Source organism: Siniperca chuatsi, linkage group LG13 (genome assembly GCF_020085105.1).
Source record: "Siniperca chuatsi isolate FFG_IHB_CAS linkage group LG13, ASM2008510v1, whole genome shotgun sequence".
Taxonomy (NCBI): domain Eukaryota; kingdom Metazoa; phylum Chordata; class Actinopteri; order Centrarchiformes; family Sinipercidae; genus Siniperca; species Siniperca chuatsi.
In genome coordinates this window covers 12,614,692-12,634,925 of record NC_058054.1, presented here as the reverse complement: position 1 = coordinate 12,634,925, position 20,234 = coordinate 12,614,692, and the positions used below count along the sequence as shown (strand labels likewise).

Below are 20,234 nucleotides of genomic sequence, written 5' to 3'. Positions count from 1 at the left end.
TCGCTGAGACAGGTAGAGGAAGGTCAGATTGGTTTAAGGTACAATAAGGTCCAATGTAGAACACTTTTACAAGGCCTCTGGTGAGACCTGAGTATGACTATACAAGACCCATAATCTGCACGTGAATTAGCTTTGGTTTGCTAATGGCTCACAGATAAGCCATTAGGGGGGACAGGGACAGAAAGCCTCACAGTGGAAGACACTTGTAGAGGTTGCTGCAGTGAAGCACTTCCATTTAATCACACCGGCACATAACCCTGGGAACTGCAGGACCAACAGGACTCAGCACACTGGCCCAGAGCTGTAGGTTTTGACCTATAATCAGAAAAACTTTCAGAATAAGAGACTAGATTTGTGTTGGGTTCCAGACTGAAATGCCCACGTGCTCCTCAGTTTATGAATAAGAGCTGTCTATGACGTGCTGCTTAGGTTGGTAAGCAACATGTAACGTCAGAAGAGTCAACTTGCATCATGTGGGGGAAAACAGCAGGAGTCTTCAGCTGGCATGATGACAGCATGGAAAAAGAGGTGCACCTGGTCAGCCTTGTGGAGATTCTCACACGAGGTGGCATTTGTAGCCTGCAGAGGTAAAATTGCAGCCTCACCAAGGGGTCCATTGTAGCATCACTGAAGCGCAAAGAAATAACTGCCCAATGTAGGACTTGACCCTCAGTCTCCAGGACCAAAGGTCAGTGTACTGAGACTGAGCTATCCATGTTATTGGTCTGTGAGGGGAGATATCAATAGAGAGAGTGAAACCTGTAATCAAAGCCCAAGGTACCTTTGAACCGTGTGGCCAGAAACACAACAAAAAGTACAAATTCAGCTCAATTTCTTGGTGAGTTCTTACTGAAATTTATCACTCAATGTTTTGTTTTCATTGGTTGGTGGGCCTTCAGTGCCCCCTTGGTTCTCATTGGCTGAAAGATTTATGATTGTGTGTATCTTCAAGAATAAAGGAATCCCACAGGAGAAAGTACAGATTTAAAGTCTTTTTTTTTTTTTAGCATATTGCTCTCTGAAATAAACACTCACTCTCTCCACAGATATCTTCCCTGATAGTTCAACAACACAGATAGCTTAGTGAAAGAGCTACTATGTTTGGTGCTGTAAACCAGCGTTCACCCACATTGGGCAACTGTTTTTTTAGCCTCAGTGAGGCCACAATGAACCCCTTGAGCAGGCAACAATTGTAGCCTACCAGGGGTTCATTGTAACCTGGCAGGCGTTTTTGTAACATGCCTGTTGGATGGTACACTACATTTTTGAGATGTTTATGGTCAACTTGGCTTTCCATATATGTACAGTGTGTGTGTTCATTGACAATACAAACTGAGTCATGAGAGTCGACTGTGCAAGACTGAGAAAATCCACCCATGCTTTATTTCTTTTTCTTTTAAATGCCATTTAGCTCAGGAAAGTTGTAACCCACATGCAGACACGTGCTGGCCTTTAATTTAAAAATAACTTTGAAGTATGGGCAACAAATCAGATGTTCTTTTTTCTTTAGTATTTTGCCGCAGATCTCATTTGTAAGCGGGCAAACCTTGGTATGAATCCCAAGTGAATTCACTCACACACACACACACACACACACACAGAGGACCGCAGCAGTGCAAGCAAATGTAATTGGCAGGAAAAGAAGCAACACGCTTTATGAGATGTTTGTGCTTCTTTAACACGAGTGTAATGTTGTACAGAGCAGCAGACGTCCCTACAAACAAAAAAGTGGAATCATGTAATATTTATGCATCCAGAGTTGTGCGGGTGCCTTGGGTAAACGAAGTGGATTGACGCGCGCGTTAAACCAGCCGCATGTGATTTCCAGCTTCAGTCATTTTGGCAGCACGATGCGAGAGAGAGACGGACACGGAGCTGTGAAACTGGACCCTCTGCCAGAGATGTCGACGGAGAGGAATCCCTGAAACCGCCGCTGCCCAGGAAATATGGACCAATCTTGTTTTGTGGGCTGTTTTTCTGACGGTTTTTGCACATCGCTACAGAGAGTGGACCAGGATGCCGTGTGGGCGATGCTGCCACAAGGGATACATTGTGATTTCGCAGAGATGTTTTAGCAACCGTTGCATAAATTAAAATAAGAAAACCCGTCACACGAGAGATTGGGAGTCCAAAGGGATCTAATAAGACATCACCACCTGTTACTAGAAAATCAGGTAAGCCTCACAGACCTTTTTTTTTCAGCTTTCACGTTGACAGTGCCTCATAATACAGTGTATGACGAACGTAGGTAGTTAATTATTACGCCAAACATCCACGAAACGAAACATTAATCCGTCTGCAATGTACTTTTTCGAGATGTAATTTGCCTTAATGCTGCGCACCAAGATTTACGTACCAATCACCTTTATGATCCGATGGATGATAAAGCATCACATCCTCTTAACAGTCACATTTGTGGGATGCACTGAGCTGAACAGTTCACTTATGATGGGCCTCATGATGAAACACCGTTTCATTATTGTGTGATTTGCAGGGAATATGTGGGCTTGCAGTAACCTTTACATTGCCTCAGTGCAGGTACACAAGAGCAGCACCGCAGTTCCTTCAGCCAGTGCAGTGGCAGCAGACCTCTTTTCATCCACAGTGCTGTTAGTACTACTCTCTTTGCACTGGATGCTATAATCGACTACCTACTTTTTCAAATAAAAAAAGGCCATTTTCTATGTCAAACGTAACTGAAGTATTCATAAATCGCTCATCAGTACCGCCGCCTCGTTTCTCGATCCTCTGCAGCTTCTTCTTGGAAAAAGCATCAAGACAACGTCCATCTGTGATAAACCTGAGGAGTATTTCAGCACAGCCTGCTGCTGCTGGTCCAGTGTGTTTTATTAGCCTCGCTGAAAGCTCCCGAATCCTCCAGTGTTTCACAAAATGTATGTTGCTTCTTTAACTGTAAACTGGTGTGGCTTGTTTTTTCTCATTATGGGCTGCAAGGTGACAGACAGTCAGTGCAGTTTGTATCTAAGAAGCCCACTGAGATGTAGAAATCAGACTTCACATCAGTGATTTCTGGTTTTTCTGTGCTCATGCAAGCATATTGAACTGAGGTGAGCTGGTCCATTCGCTGGTCATAGGTCAAGGAGAGCAATCTGTTTGATGTACTGGAGGTCTCACTTCCTACAGGAGGAAAGACGGTGACATGTCATTGACGATTTTATGCCCTAGCACAGTCATCCCCTCCCCCTATTTCTGCTTATGTCTTAAATCAAAGAGCAGTTTGGCCAAGTGACAGCGGCACACTGGCAGAAAATCAGGCCTGAGTGAAATGGTGTCAGTCACTGGTCAATATGTCAGGCGGGGAGAGAGAGGGAGAGAGCCAGGGACAACTTGTTTAAATCCTCCATACTGTGTTGTAATCTGGATCAGCTGATAACTGGAAAAATTAAACTGTCACAAAGTTTTACCCAACATAGCCATGATCTAAACAGCATACTGGCATCAATCATGATCTGGAAACAATGTCTACATCGCACATCAAAGAGTCCCTCCACACTTTATCTACTCTACTTAAGTAATCAATTATCTGCTGTTTCTATGCACCTGAATCCCAGTGGGTCATTTAGAAATCCGGACTAGTTAAACTTGAAATGTACAAGTGGGATAGGTTGACCTAAGGCTTTGCAGTTAATGTACACATTGACATCAATGATGTATGTTAACACATTCAAAGTGTTCCCCCAACATCACCCAGTAACTTGATATGTAGTTGGTCTGGATATTCAAGGGTTACACTTTCAGTACTCAGAGTGAAGCATAAGTTCATTTTTAATGCCATGTGGCTTTATTCAGTGACCTATTTTGACCATAAAAGAGAGTGCTGTGCTGAAAATGATGGACAAAAAACTTGACAAGCTCCCAGAGAATGATGAAAAAATAGCAGTGAGTTTAGGGAAAGTAAAAGATAAAAACTAAAACAGGGTTTTGCAGATTTTTGTGTATTTAAAGAAAACCGTTTGGTACCTCCAAACAGAGCGACCCTTTAACATTTTCCTCCAGCGATTGTTCTATCTAAAGGGCAGCCGGGAGAGCCTACAGTATGTCACTGTGAGGCTGGACATCTTCATTACAATCCAGCCCCAGAGCCCGGCAGCAGAGAGAAAAATGTATCACGTCTGATGTTTCTTTGGGGCTTTTATAGCAACTGTTTGATCGACCATCCATACAAACAGCTCCAGATGTTGAATTCACAGAGGAGAGGGCCACATGCTTTTATTGTCGTGTGATGTACGAGCAGCACAAATAAAAGAAAGTGTAGATATCTCTCTCAGAGTGCAGGAAAAAATATTGGTGGTCTGTGCCACAAAGTCACTGTCATGCAACAAGAAAACCATTAGTCTGGCTTAGTGAGAGACTGATGGCTAATGAAGCGAATGCACACCAAACTCTCGTGGCGGGGAAGACAGAAGACACAACTCTCATTTATATGCGCCTCATATACCAGCCCATCTGATTTAGAGGTTCAGGACTGCAACACAAACTAATGCACTGAAAGCTACACGTTGGTGATAACTGCCTTAAGAGAAGCAATAAGGGGTTAGATTAGAATGATTTACGATATTAGCACGCTGCTTAACATACAAGTGACACAACTCTCAGAGATAACATCTATACCTCCAATGCTGGATTTCTGTTGAGAAAAGCAGCATTTCCTTTAAGCTGTGCAACATGTAAGTAATGCAGGCTGGACAATTTTAGGTCACATTTGATTAATGTGGAGAGTCTGTTTATTCGTTAAGCACCGCTGCCTTGACGGCACACTACAGTAGCAGCTCAACCTTGATGGAAGGCAGTCTTGTGTACTGTAAATTGCATTATTGTGTTTCCTTGGAACATTTGCGATTCATTCAACCTGTGAGTAGTAAAATAGCCCCGAGCAGCAATTAACCCACTTCACAATTTCTGCTTCTGATGGCAGACTGTACGGCCATCATAGTTCTGTTTACTTTAACAGTTGTGAAATTGTCTGCGCCACAAGCATTTGTTAAGCATTTAGGTAGCGCTAATTATTATGATAATCGATTAATAATTTCAGTTATTTAATTCAAGCATTCAATTCAAGCTTTTTTTCTGTTTTATATCACAGTAAGTTGAATATATATTTGCATTTTGGTCTCTTTTTGAAGATGTCACTTTGGGCTCTGGGAAATTTTGATAGGCGTTTTTCACTCTTTTCTTATATTTTATAGACTAAATGGTTTAACTATTAATCAAAAAAGTAATCAACAAAATAATTGATAATGAAATGTTGTCATATTTTGTAGGCAGTTTTCAGGTGAATAGGTCACCTTTTGCAGCTAGAAATGACCCTAAAGGAAGCTGCAAATCCTCCAGGAAAGAAAGTACACATACGATGATTTACATAACTTACTTTATGTCCCTGAGATATTAATTTGTTTCATGTCAAGCAGTTTGAATTTGTAAATAATTTGCCCGAGCAATCGAGAGATAATTTATATACCCTACTTTATATTTAGTAAGTAAGCAGATGTGTCCCTTGACTGTGTAACTTAATTTTAATGTAGCCTAACCTTCAGCAATATGCTGATCTTTTTAATCCTTTCATGTATTCTACACACAGCATGGTGCCATTTCCAGGCTCCCAAGTCTTCCCCTGCAGTGCTGCTCAGGCCTTGTTGGTTACAATACAAAAATGACTATATGCATATATATATATATATATATATATATATATATATATATATATATATATATATATATATATAGTATAATTAGGAGAGTTAATTATGTTATTATATGTAGTATAAAGGCTCTGTGTTCATTAGTTGAGCCTAATTAAGAGCCTCATGTAAGATAACATGCTTGACTTGCCCAATCCATTTATCCGCAGGCGTTGCACCATAATATCATATGTTAAAGTATAAAAAAAAAAAATTACAATCCCATTAAGGAACCTGTCAGTAGCAAACATGCTGCAGGATCAGTTTCTTCTAGCTATAGTTTATTATCCTGTGTATGTCTATTTCTGCTCCCTGATATCCAGTGATATAACAGGGAACCAGTTTGTGAAATGATTCTCGCTGATTTAAGTTGGCAACTACCTGATATCTGGTGGCTCCCTGTTGCCAAAAAACATACATCATAGTCAGGAAGGTCAAGAGCTCAGTCTATAAATGTGTCCATCACTAATTTACTCCTCTGCCTATCATTCATGAGCATCTGGCATGGCGAGTGCCGCTGGCTGTTACTGGGGCTCAGTTATTGACTTACGAGGTAATGAAAGACGTATTTTTTGACAAATGCTCTAAAAGAATTGAAAACACGATGAGATACTCTTTCTATCTTGCCTGAATGATCTGTCTTGAACATAATCTGAAAGAAAAGAAGGAGAAGTAGCACCTCTAGCGGCACACAAAACAGGTCCTGTTGAATACAGTATGTGGTTTGTAAATACAGAACTGTTCAAACAGCTGCCTCTTACACAAGGCTGACTGAGGATTGGGTTTAATAAAGCCAAGTCACCATTGTCAGATGAAGCACACCACACAAGTTTAAAGACTATTCTTTAGATTAAAACCACGTAGAGCTGACACAGGGGCAGTGAAGGTTAGAGGCCTAAAGGTTAGAGAAGAAAGCTTGTGACCCGGAGGTCGTCGGTTCAATATCCAGCAGGATAAGTCTGGGTGGGGAAAGTGAAAATGCCTCATTACCACCACTGAGGTGCCCTTAACCCCAACCACTCCAGTGGAGCTGCTCACTGGCCAGCAGATCTGACTGTTGTTGAACTTGGCAGCTTCCAGGTGTGAGTGTGTGTAACTGTTCCTCACTGAGAGGAAGTGAGGCTTCCTCTTAGGGAAACGTCCCTGAATAAATAAAGGTTTAAAAAAACATTCTCTGGTTCCAGCTTCTCGGATATGACAAAACATGACATTTGAAGATGCTGTCCTGGGCTGTTGGAACTTTTGATGGACATTTTTTTTGAAAATTGTACAAATACGAAAGAAAAGGGGCCAAAAATCTTCAAAAATATACTCCAAATTTTGCCTCTCTAGAGTTAATTTCTTTAAAGGTAAAACTTAATTGATAATTGATCAAGACATTATTTAAATATTGGAGTGTTTTCCTTTCAATATAACAAGCGTTAGTAAAAAAAATAAATAAGCAATCATAATTAGTGTTCTTTGTTCTTTCTACAGAAAGATGGAAGATTGTGTTTAAAAGATACAGAATACAGGAAGGTGTACATTTTTAACAACAGAGGAGCCTGGCAGCTTCCAACAGAAATGTCATTATGTTTTTTTAACATGTACTGTGCAGATCCTGTGAAATTTTGTCAGTATAACGCTGTTGATGTTGAGCAGCACTCTTTTGGGATGCCATAATATTTGAGTAACATAATATCCGCTATCATCACTCGCCAAATTAAAAAGCTGCACTCCCAGGCACCATATGTTCCAGGTCGCAGAACAAGTGAACATACAGTAAGTGAAACCCATCTCAATTTTTCGTGTAGTAAAACTCCATTTGCTGGAGCACTCTGCAGGCAGCAGCTCCACCTGCGCGCACAAACGGCCATTTATCATCCTGTATGGGCCGCAGCTGTCCTCAGGTGAGATGGAGATGTCACATTACATTCTCCACATCATCCAGGCAATCTAACTCAGCTCCTCTCGCTCTGTTTCCTGCCATTGTGTCAAAGACAAGAGCGTTATTTGAAAAACATTGCTTGGCAAATTGGTAGGTCTGAAAATATCTGATGGCGTGGTTGTAAAAGGAGTTGCGCTGACTCGGCTTAAAAAGCACAAAAGGTTCGGGCCTGTTTAGTCTTTGGTTTCTCACAGAAATAAAAGGGAAGTGCTGGCGTCTGACAGGATGTACAGCAGGGCACCTGCTAAGGCAAAGTGCTCGTCTCAGAGCCGCAGACACATTTTTCAGCTGACCATGTGAAGACATTCATTTTTAAAGCAGGTCGACAAATGATGTCAGGATTTCTGTTACATCCATTACAGAGGTGGCTCCTCTCTGACGCAGACAGCTCTGTGTGTAGAGTGTCGGGGCAGGTAGAGAAAGGCTGAAGACAAATATAAAATATAAATAATAGTTTATTCGGTAATATTGCAAAATATATCACCTATTTTTTCTTGTTCATATAAATGTACATATGAATAATATACAATTTAATAGAAATTTCAATACATTTTACAGTATATTAAACTGGGGCCCCAACTAATCATTGTTTTAATTATGGATTATTATCTGCCGAATTCTTTGCTGATTAGTCGATTGATCGATCAATTGTTCAAAATCTGTAATCTATAAAATGTCAAATAATTGTGAAAAAAATAAAATTTTTCTAGAGCTCAAGGCGACATCTTTAAATTGCTTGTTTTGTCCGAACTACAGTTCTGAACCCAATGATATTCAATTTACCATCAAATAAGAAGAGAAGCAGAAAATCTTTAGCTGGAAATGACAGATTTTTGGCATTTTTCTGCCACAAAATGACTTAAAACAATAAATCAATGACTAATCGACTAATTGTTACAGCCCTATATCAAATTAGCAGTAATACTATACTTTTCTGTATACTGTAATATGATATATTCCTCAATACACTACAAAAATATTAAATGTATGCTCAGTAAAACACAATACAATTCAACAGCACTGCAAACTACAACCTCCAAAATGATCATAAAGTTGAATCAACATCTCTATAAAACACAAGCTGAACATTATAACTTTCATGAAGGTTCATTGCTGAGCTGTTGTATTAGACTGAACTAGTTCAAACTAATACCTTATACATTAATAATAATAAGCAGACTGCTGAGTGTACAGTATGTCAACATATTAGATCGCCATAAATGAGTTGACTCAACTTGAGTTAACTTTATTGCCATCACAACAAATTTTGTACTGTTGACCTTATAGTGCTCGACAGACAGGACAACACTCAAGACAGCCTTCAGCACTAATAATCAAATAAATAAAACCTGTAATATACTTTAAAGTGCCGAAGGATACAATTCAAGAGTTGAATAACCTAAACATATTAAAATGCACAAAATACCACACATAATTACAAAGACAACCAAGCTAAAGTAAAAAAAGTATGTAAATAAAAAAGTCAAAGGGCCAAAAGTGTAAAATTGCCTCAGGAAATGTACTTTTTTTTTTAAATGGATGATTTTTCTTTTATAAAAAGCAACGTTCTATGATCTGATCTTCTAGAAGATTTCTTGAGTTTTTGCATTGACTCTCTTCCCTCTCAATGCTTTAACAAATACATTTGCAAGTTTCATTAAGGCTACTCTTACTGTATAATCAGGAGTCAATGATTAATGCATTAAATGTAGCTTGAAATGCATATACTGTACATTTAGTTAATCCTGTAGAGCAATGATCATAGTGGCAAACACTGCAGCTCAACAAAAAGGTGACATCGAGCCAACAATAGATACTAACGAGGAGGATTTCTCAAAGGTGTGCTATTGGAATTTAACACTTTGAAAGAGTCATTTGTGCTTGACATACAAAGAGCCAAGAAAATGGAAGAATATGAGTTAAATGCATTTTGGCATTTGTGCACATGAATCCACAGGTTTTTACAAGTGAGGTATTTGAGAGGGTCCTTCATCATAGGTTGAGGAATGGGATTCATATTTTTGAGTTTGCTTTTGAATCTCCTTTTTTTGTACTAGGTGCTTATTTTGGGAAATAAAACTGTGAATTGCTTCTGATTTAACATTCCACATACATGCAGTGGTTGTATTGAGATCACACTTGTCTGTGTTGCTGGCAACTGTAGCTCACATCTTTTCACTTGTAGTCAGAAGCATTTAATCAACAATATTCAGCTCTGTTTTTGAATTTGAAGATTTAAATTTCGGTTTTTTGTTTGTTTCAGCTCTTGTGTGCAACAGCAGCTCCTCACCTGCGAATGGGTTTATTATTTGAATAATACCTTAACCACATCCTCTTCCTATTACTGCAGCACAGCCACCGATCAGGGACCCGCTGGGAGTGATACCTCACCACACGATAGCCTCATTCTGCTTTTCAGCATCAGCTCCACTGGGAATAATCCTGCAACACCTACAGCCAGCCAGGAGAGGTGACAGCATTGCTCTCCCACCACCCAAGTCTGACAGCCATGATTCGGGAAGGCCCTCTGCTACGGAATAGATCAGGGATCAACTCGCTGCTCGATGGCTAGATCTCATCACACAAAGAGCTGGGGGCCTTTCTATTGAGGTAAGTCTCCGACTCCCCCTGCGGCACAGGTTCTATAATTCAAGTGTGAGCCGTTTCTGTTCTGTACTCATTTTGTCGAGTCAAGTGGCAGTCGTGTCTGATTAAAACTGAGTGGAACTGGTTTATGTAAATGAGGCTCTCGCATAACATTCCTCAAGATGACTTGTATGTCACCTGATTTTAAAAGTATGTGGTGTTTATTGGCAGTGTCACAATACCACTCAGGTTGTGTTATCTGTATTGTGGGATTTTCTCTTACTGTGGCTCAGTTTTATGCTTTCTCTGACAAGCCATCAGGAACACTGGATTCGATATTGAAACATTTATTAGGATACCTGGGTGCTCACCTTTGCTAATCAATTATTCACTTCCGCTTAATGGTCTCCGGTTTTCTCCCGACATTGTTCAATGAGGATTTTTTTTGTTGAGTTTTCAATGAAAAATCTATTTTTCTCCATTGTCTAAGTTCTTTATGAGAAGGGCAGAACTATAATGATAGTAGGCATCCTGCTAACAATGCTAGTTTAAATCGGCTGTACTGTTTTGCTGCAGCGAGTCGGTCATGTCATTATGCATTTGCCTCCACAGTCTAACTCAATCTTGTTTTTCTCCATTGCAGTATCCCTCACTGCATAGTAGCACATGGATTTCAAGACTTCAAATGAAGAGGTTGGTAGGATTCAATCAATGCAACATTTTGACAGTGGATCGACTAAGATTATAGAAACAGCCTTGGCATTTTCATGTGCCTGAAAGCATGTGGCTAGAACATTGGCATGCATAGCACATAGATCTGGGCCCCGTACATATGCAGCCTCAGTGACTCCTTCTCCCCTTTTAATACATCCATTGTTACACCTGTACAAATAACTGAATCAACAAGTAAACACATACAGTAAAACAGACTTTTTGAAGTTAGTGTTGCTCCTTTCAGTGTAAACTGCAGTAAATGACTGCTTGAAATGACTCTTAGTAGCCACTTTATGAACTCACCTTGTCTGACATCCTCAGTAACATGAGACGATGGTGATGATGGACCTGCAGCCTTTGTGGCTGTTTCTCAAATTGAGGCCAATGCTGCTTCATTTATCAGCAAGCTAACTGTTCTAATATTCTCTAGCCATGTTACATACTGATATTAAACCATTCTGAAACTTCTGCTTTCCCTCTGATTGTTTTCTTTCTTGCTCCTGACTTTCTTTTTTTTCTTTCAGTTGCCTGATTTTACTTTAATTTTTTTTAAATCACATGATTGCTTCAAAGTCCTCAGACAGACAAACTTTTGTCCAACCCACCCCAGGAGTGGACTAAGCCATGTGCACCTTTCTTAGGAGGGGAGGTCTAATATTGTTTTAGATACAAGAAATAATCTGTCAAACGTTTTAGTCAGCCAACAGTAATATTTTACTTATCACGCTAATAACGAAAAATTTCAAAATTGCAGATAAAAGCAAACTTTTGATACCAGACTTTTTGAGGGCCCTCTCCATGTTTGGGTCCTTGGTACTTAGTTCCACTACTCCCCTCACTACTTCAAACCTGGGTTAGACAGAGTCGTTGCAGAGCCGGTGTTGTCTACAGTGTTAATAGTCAGATCAGAGATGACATAGAAAATAATGGAGGGGTGTTTGGAGGGGAGAGTAATAGAGAAACATAAAACAGGGTCAGAGATAAGACTAATTATGTACAATGTGAGCACTACAACAGGTCAACGCTCAACCATGTGAGAGGCTGTCTGATCCAGCTACATACAGTTACGGCACTACTACCCTCATTTTGCTCGGCTAATGACTCTCGCACACACATTACATCACATAATGTGAATTAATGCGTCCCTCATTTCATTTCTCATGTTGCAGCTGCAGGCTGAGGCTCATTTCTTCACATTTCTCATTATGGGTGAAAGATAATATGCTCCATAAACTGACTTTGATTCAAGTTTGACCTGTAGTCGAGATACTCTCTCTAAGAATAGCATCCAAGCAACCAACTGTCTTGTTAACAGATGAGCGGTGTATCCCAGGTGACAAGGATGCTGACACTGGTGGCTTTTTTCTATTAGCAGTCTCGTCAGGTGAAGGTGCTTCTTTTATTTAGACCTTTTTAAGTCAAGGACAGGGCAGGCATTGCAATTAGCCAGGGAGGGGGAAGGATACGCAGAATGCAAATTTATGCGGATTAGCATGTTTTAAATGGATCATTGGAAACAGACACAGTCCTCAAACAGGGAAATTCAAATGTAGAGGGTGAGCTTGGTTCCAGCCACTTAATTTCACAGGTTCTTAATTTGTCATCATCATCAGCCTTACACTTAGAGTAAATGATGATATAATTTTTTAGAGTTTTTTTCTCTCTCAGCTCTGGATGTATACAAAGCAAACAGAGGGCACAAAATGTTAGACAACTCATAAAAAGCTGCTTCTTAGAGAGTCTGCTCATTATTTGAAACCATAAATCAACAGTTGTCTTGTGGGTTTTTTTTGGTCTAAATGTGTGTTTATTACTCAGAACGCTGAATATGGTTATTTGTTCCAACATTAGCATTAAAAAGGAAAGTAGTAAAAATAAATAAATAAATAACAAGACATTGCCAAAACTCTGTATCCTAATTTCCATGTTCATCCTGCATCGAGTATTCTCAATGACATTTCATTTCATGGCCAGTTAATTTAGTCATGGAGGGATGATGAATGATTTTATCTTTGTGACTGTTCACAGACAAAGACTGGGATTTATTTGATGCAAGAAGGTAATGAGGAGCCGTTTAATATTCGACTACACCTGGCCAAAGATATTCTGACCATTCAAGAACAAGATGTCATCTGTGTGTCAGGAGAGCCTTTTTATTCAAGTGTAAGTAACCCAGTCTGTCTCACAATAACTGAATGCTGACATGCCACGCTTCACATGCTCATACAATGAAATCAGTAACATGTACTGCACAATAAATGAAGGTTACAGCACAAAGATACAGGTCTGCGTATATGACAGATCTAGATCAATTAATCTATTCCTTATAAATCAAATGTCGCTATCAAGTAGTGATTCTCCTACTGGATCACGGTGTATAGAGTGTAATCTTTAGGCCACACTTGTCATTACGTCTGTCATTGTTTTCTTCATATTAATACATTCAGTTTCTCATAAAAAACTCCACTGAGACCCGAGTCCATGACCTTTCTCAAAAAAGGCAGAATGGAGGAAGCGCTTGTGTCTTCTGAAACATGATTACTAATTAACGGAAAGGGCGGAAAATGCTAGTACAACCTTAGCATGTCAGGAAGCCCTAGTGCAGACTTTTTAGTCTCGGTGACCATGACCTATATTGGAAATGCAGTATCAAATTCCCAATATAAATCAATATGAAACAACAACATCTTTATATTAGAGCCACAGGCTGCAACAACCAATACAAAAAGTTAACACTTAATTTGTCATTTTACATATATCTACCACTAGCTTGTTAAAAATGTTTCAAAATATTGTCTCACATAGTTTTGGATGGATATAAATAATGTCAGTGGTAATGCACTGTTTTTCGTCAATTGAGTGACTGATAATATTAATGTACTGTACAGCTGGGGCTGGGTGATAAATAAGGATATTTTCCAGTTTATATCATGATATTGCAAATGTATGCAAAATCACATAAAAATGTATCAAACGTATGTTAAAAGCAATTAACTGTGTTCCACTTGTGTTACATGTGTGAAACAAAAACTTTAAGATATTTTGGAAAGTACTCTTATTCTCCAGTAGTTGAGGTGAGGTTAATAACATCATGTCCATGCGCTGAGTTGGAGCCAAGAGGTGATTAGCTTATCTTAGCATAAACACTAGAGGCAGGGGGAAACAGCTAGCCTGGCTCTGTCCAAGGTTAAAAAATACACTTACCAGCACCTCTAAAGCTCATTAACACAGTATATCTTTTTTATTTAATCAGTACACAAACAGAAATGTAAAAATGTTTACAGGGAAGTTACGTGCGTGAACAACAGCCAGGCGCAGTTTCTGGAGTTTTGTTGTCACAGTGATGGCAACCAGTGGAGAGTGATAAACTGTTGTTCGTCAATAAATAGTTACAGCATGTTTATTTTTGACATGTTAATTAGTGCTGGTAGACGTATATTTTTACTTGTGGACAGAGCCAGGCTAGCTGTTTCCCCCTGTTTCCAGTCTTTATGCTAAGAATCAGAATCAGAATAAGAAATACTTTATTGATTCCCGAGGGGAAACTCTTTCGTTACAGCTGCTCACTATCACATCAGTGCACACAGGAATAGAAGTACTAAGCAAATCAAAAAGCTAAGCTAATCGCCTTCTGGCTCCAGCTTCATATTTAATGCTTAGACAGGACAGTGGTATCTTCTCATGTAACTTGCACCAAGAAAGTGAATAAGTGTTCCTTTAATAATTAATGTATGTAAATGTTGCTCGTAATCATTCATTTGTACAAACAACATTTGCAGAATGAGAACATGATAAGATCATATCATCACGATATGATTCGACTGAAAGTCTAAAAATGATAATATTGAATTATCACTGCTTCCTATGTATAACTATTATTGGAAAAATAAGCTACATTGATACTTTTAAATGCACCTTACTGAAACAAATAAGGATGTATAACTTTTGAGGTTTTATCTTGCATCATTTTATCAACACTATTATTGTTTTAATATGATTAAATGTTAGTTCTGACAAAAGCAACCCTTCCCACTTGTTGTGTTGTAAGAGCTCCCACAGGTTCAGCATCAATCTGAACTCATTTCTTGGCTCTAACTGCATCTCTTCCAGGAGAGGACTGTAACAATCAGGCGGCAGACAATTGGAGGGTTTGGCCTGAGCATCAAGGTAATTTAGATCCCAACTGATTAGGCTGCTCCTCCCAACTTCTGAACAAGTGTTATTGATTGTTTTCTTGTCAAACTGTTAAAACAGCATTAGCTAGGCATTTACAGAAAATGTGGTTGCTTTCAAGTGTCTTTGTCTCATTCTATGTCTGAACCTTTGTATTTAATTTGTCAATTTGTCTCCTCAGGGTGGAGCTGAGCATAAAATCCCTGTTGTGATATCAAAAATATCAAAAGAACAAAAAGGTATATTGTAGTTAAGGTTTTACAACTCCTTCCCTTTTTACTCCTCTAGTTTGCTTTTACTGAAGTGATTTTTTTGTTTCCAGCTGAACTCTCTGGGCTGCTTTTCATCGGAGACGGCATCCTTCAGGTAAAATACCAGAACTCACATTAATGCCTGTTTACACATCTCATCCTGCTGTAAAATAACACATATTGTATCTTTAATAATTCATGTGCCACATGCCCACAAAACTGTGTGGAATAATTATGCATCCCTATAGGTAAATGTCACATCCCAAATCTTTCATTTGTTACATGTATTTCAGCAAAAAAAAAAAAAAATTCTCCCACATCTCATCTCTCGCAGCTCATATGATGCAGAGGAAACATTTACAAGCCGGCCAAAGATGTTCTGTATTCATGGCAACTGTGGATGTAACTCTCTTGTTTACAGTTTTCAGCACAGATGCCAAAACAGTTATTGTGCTTGCCTCATTAATCATTTTCCAGATAGAGAACCAGTGATATGATGCCAGCAGTATTATTTAGGGTAACCCTGTTACTGTTGTTTCTAGATAAATGGAATAAACGTTAGAAGTTATCGCCATGAGGAAGTGGTAAGCTGTCAACTCATATCTCATATTTTCTTACACTGCAACAGCTCTTTCAGCAGCTTATCTTGTCTCACTTTATGATTTGTATCTTTTTGACATGTAAAGCCAGTTGTTTCTGTTTCATCCTTTTAATGTAACTGCAAGAAATATGTGTGTAAAGAGCATAACTTCTGCGTCTGTGTAAATCTCTTATCTTGGCTTTCCGTTCTTAGTTAAACATTAGCACACCATGTTTCATCACAGCAAGCAACCTGCAGAAAATCTCACAGTTTACAGCTCCTGCAATAAAAATGCTCTCGCGTTTTTACCTTCCAGGTCCAGGTTTTGAGAAATGCTGGTGAAGAAGTGACTCTTACAGTCTCTTTCCTAAAGAAGACTCCAGCCTTTCTGAAACTGCCCCTGTGTGAGGACTGCACATGTAAGAAACCTCTTCACACACTCTTTAACTAAAGTATATAATCACCATTACTGCAGTGCAAAATAATTAACCAAGACTATTTATAGCTGGTGTTATTTTCTGTCAAGGATTGGTTGTCCTGGTGACAATAAACTGGAGCCTGAAGAGACACTTTGAGAAAAATAAAGAAATATAATTCAGTTGCTTCACTTTTTGGACTTGCTCATCTTGACAAGCACTAAAGTAAGAAGCCTTCTTGCTAAAGAGAGGGACGAAAGAGAGAAAAGGACACATATCAAGGTTCACAAAAGATGCTAAAGACTAAACTGAGAGAATTGACATTGCTCATTGTGGTGCAATTGATTGCTTTTGCATGGGAAAGCTTCAGCCCGTCATCAGACATGAAAGCTTTTATAAAATCCTTTCATACGCGTATATAGGCCAGGTTGACTGGCCATCCAACCAGTCAACTGAATACAAATTGGCACAGAGCAGGAGCCTACAGTGGAGGAGAACAAAGTAACACACTTTTGTTGATAGTCGTGATTCACTGCCTTGAAATAGATGGAGGCGTTGCTCTGAGTTTGGAGGGTTTGTTGGCTTTTTTTGTGTGTCCCTGCTGTACTTTCAGGCATCCCCAGCGACCAGAGTAGTGGGACCTCCTCTCCTCTGTGTGATAGCGGCCTGCACTTGAACTACCATCCTAACAACACGGTACTTTTTCATTAGTCTCTTGTTTGACTGACTGATTCTATAACTGTCCCTCTGCAAACATGCAGCAGCGTTCTCAGTGCCAGAAAGTTGTTTCCATGCAACTGTCACAGCTCGCTGATAACCCAGGATGCTCTATCTTTATCTTTTGAGGAAGGTGAATCAGCTTTCTTGTGCAGCTCGTGCTCGCTCAGCCTGCCTGTGTACCTGCAGCAACAACAGCCGCAGCAGCAGAGCTCGAGCTCTTCACATGTCAACTGTCTGAAATGTGCGAGGTGGGAAATGACAAGCTCTTCTAAATTGCGTTCCACACTTCTGCAGGACACGCTGTCCTGCTCATCCTGGCCCACATCCCCGGGGCTTCGCTGGGAGAAAAGATGGGTGGACCTGCGCCTTATTCCACTGCTCCACTCACGCCTGTCGCAGTACATCCCGGGCTCTGACATCTGCAGGTGAGCTGCGGGACTTCATCTTGAAGGGTCAGAGGTGTTTATTCTCACAGAGCTGGTATCTCCCCATAAGGCTCTACAGGACGGTAGTGCTATGATCTCTTACTTCTTAAATGCTTGCGGGTTTTCAAATGGAGCAGACTGCCATCCTTCATCTGTAAAAGTTTTCTTTTTTTCTGCTATTTAGTATATCCCTTTAAACGCAGTTAAATAAGCAAAACAGTTCTGTTTAAGGACAGACCTACTGAATAGTGGATGCTTGACATAACAACAATTAAGCTGTCAATAAATACATTTACCTTTTGCTACACTGTGGATGATAGAAACAGTAATCTTGTGGATTAATGGACCACACTTGTGGTTTGGCATGTTTTAGCCCATTAACTGAAAATTGCATAATGATCTCATAACTTTTTAGATTGATTAGCCATGCAGTGGGCAATAGGTTCAGTTTATTTTATGAGTGAATGAAGATAAACTTCACATCTTTATCACTTCAGACTCAAAACAGGCCAGAGTAAAAACTGTATTTATTTAGTAGGCTCTGTTTTGAAAACTTAAAAGGTGATGATATGTCGAAAAAAAATCAATTATTGTATGTTTAAAGGACATGGCTTTTTTACAGACATGTTAGATGAGAAGTGTTAAGTGGGAAGAAAGGAAGAGTTTTCAAAGAGTCTGCCCAGAGTTTTACATGCTAGGATGAAATGAAATGGAATAATGGCGTAAAGTTGAGGAAATTACATATTGCAAGTAAGTTTCCAGTCTTTGTAAGTTGCTTCTCATCCCCTACTGATATAAATGCAAACCAAAACCTTCCTTAAGCATTGTAAATCAATCAAAAGAGTTATTACATGATCCCATGATATTTTGTTTTTCTCTTACTTCTTTCAGGAAAAATGCTTTCCAGGTCATAGCTGTGGACGGAGTTTGCAGCGGAGTTGTGCAGTTTCCCACAGCTGAAGACTGCTTGGAGTGGCTTCAGGCAATAGCGAACAACATTTCCAGTCTCACCAAGCACAATGTGAGTATGAAACAATAACACCTGTTAGATACTGGGTTGGGTGTTAATGCAGCAGACTTTCAATTTGTGTCCCTTTGCAAATGTCATGACATTAAGTAGACACATACTAATGTCTTTTCGCACTTTGAGTAAAGTACACACTTATTTCTAAGAGCCTGAGGTCACAGTAACAGCGATTGCAGTGTACTACACTAACTCCCCCCAGCTAAACCCATGCACCTATTATCTATAATTCACCATAAAACATTATACAATAATGATAGCAAGAGGCAGCAAGAAACCAAGAAATAACAATGCTGTATTCTTTCTTTTATTGTGAGCATCTTTTTCCAGCTCTAAAAAAACCCCAAAGTATGTTTCTGTGTTTCCAGATGGGTGATGATGCTCAGCAAGGGGGTCAAATACAAATACCGCTAACAATGTCTATCATGTGTGGTGACTCATGCAAAACCTGACAAAAAGTGTCTTGTTTTGACACATTTATCAACATATTTAGGTGTATTTCCATGCAGTAAACTATAAATTACATTTCCAGAGAGCCTGGTAAGCCATAGGCAGGCAGTAGTGTTGGCTCGCCACATGACATGAATACAACATGGAGCAAGCAGCAGTGAAAAATAACGATTTGTAATTATTATGTGTTCATTGGCGAGGCTGTATGTGTGTGTGTGTGTGTGTGTGTGTGTGTGTGTGTGAGAGAGAGAGTCTCAGGGGAATAATGGAGTTCTGGTTAATTGGAGTGGACTAAGTGATGGATGTGCTAAACATAACACTGATCACTGACTACCAGAATGGCCTCAACAATCGAGAGTATATTTCTTGCTCTGGCCTTGGCATTTACTGAGGTGTGTGAGTGAGCTAGTAACCTAGATGGATGTAGGATAATAATTAGGAATAATTTAATAATACATATGATTTTGATATGGCTGAACCATCAGCGATGTTGTTTAATAATAAGCTTTAATATTTTTCAGACAATTACCTGGATTCTTTTTAAAGAAGTACATCTGTTATTGTCACCTGAATTTTATGTTGTCATGCATCCACACTGTTCACCTCAGTTTATAACATACAGGGTCCTTTTGACAGTTCAGAATATGCTTCCAATTATAGAAAGTGAATTGAAACATAAAAAGAAAATGCTGTCGCTTTAGCAACAAGACAAAGAGTGAACAGCCATGCTTGCAGCTCTTTGAGGCTGTACTTTGGCACTGTGTTGCTTTGAGCTAAATGCCAACATGCTCACAATGACAATGCTAACATGCTGATGTTTAGCAGGTGTAATGTTTACTATGTTCACCATCATAGTTTAGCTAACATTTGCTAATTAGCAATAAACACAAAGTACAACTGAGGCTGATAAGAATATCATTAGATTTGCAGGTATTTGGTCATAAACCAAAGTATTGGAAAAACAGAAATGTTGACCTGATGGTGGCGGTAGATGAAAAGTGAAGGGATCACCAATTGTAACAATTCATCCCGAGGGGAACATGAGTGTCTGAACCAAAATTCATTGCAATCCAGTAGTTGTTGAGATATTTCAGTCAGGACCAAAGGCCAACTGACAGACCTAGAGCCACGCAGTTAGGGTGGCTAAAAACCAATATAAATTAACTCTTTTATTCGTTCTCTTTCAACACATCTGCCCAATCAGGGTATAAATTATAACATATTTTACAATTTCATATTTTTTACTCATAACTGAACTTATTTTTAAAT

General features: G+C 39.3%; 1 protein-coding gene across 2 annotated transcripts in view; it reads left to right on the top strand.

The window, feature by feature from the left end:
• Nucleotides 1-1,596: 1,596 nt before the first annotated feature.
• The window catches only part of sntg1 (syntrophin, gamma 1), a 30,624-nt gene continuing 11,986 nt past the window's right edge, over nucleotides 1,597-20,234 (top strand). The window contains exons 1-13 of one of the 2 annotated variants that reach the window (XM_044218909.1): nucleotides 1,597-2,174; nucleotides 9,977-10,132; nucleotides 10,223-10,236; nucleotides 10,856-10,905; nucleotides 12,955-13,089; nucleotides 15,037-15,093; nucleotides 15,281-15,338; nucleotides 15,422-15,465; nucleotides 15,893-15,934; nucleotides 16,247-16,349; nucleotides 16,960-17,042; nucleotides 17,361-17,491; nucleotides 18,383-18,512. In XM_044218909.1, coding sequence (XP_044074844.1) covers nucleotides 10,879-10,905; nucleotides 12,955-13,089; nucleotides 15,037-15,093; nucleotides 15,281-15,338; nucleotides 15,422-15,465; nucleotides 15,893-15,934; nucleotides 16,247-16,349; nucleotides 16,960-17,042; nucleotides 17,361-17,491; nucleotides 18,383-18,512 — 810 coding nt within the window. In that variant the 5' untranslated portion in view covers nucleotides 1,597-2,174; nucleotides 9,977-10,132; nucleotides 10,223-10,236; nucleotides 10,856-10,878. Of the gene's footprint in view, nucleotides 2,175-9,976; nucleotides 10,237-10,855; nucleotides 10,906-12,954; nucleotides 13,090-15,036; nucleotides 15,094-15,280; nucleotides 15,339-15,421; nucleotides 15,466-15,892; nucleotides 15,935-16,246; nucleotides 16,350-16,959; nucleotides 17,043-17,360; nucleotides 17,492-18,382; nucleotides 18,513-20,234 lie in introns of both variants that reach the window. The other variant, XM_044218908.1, reaches the window with a different exon arrangement.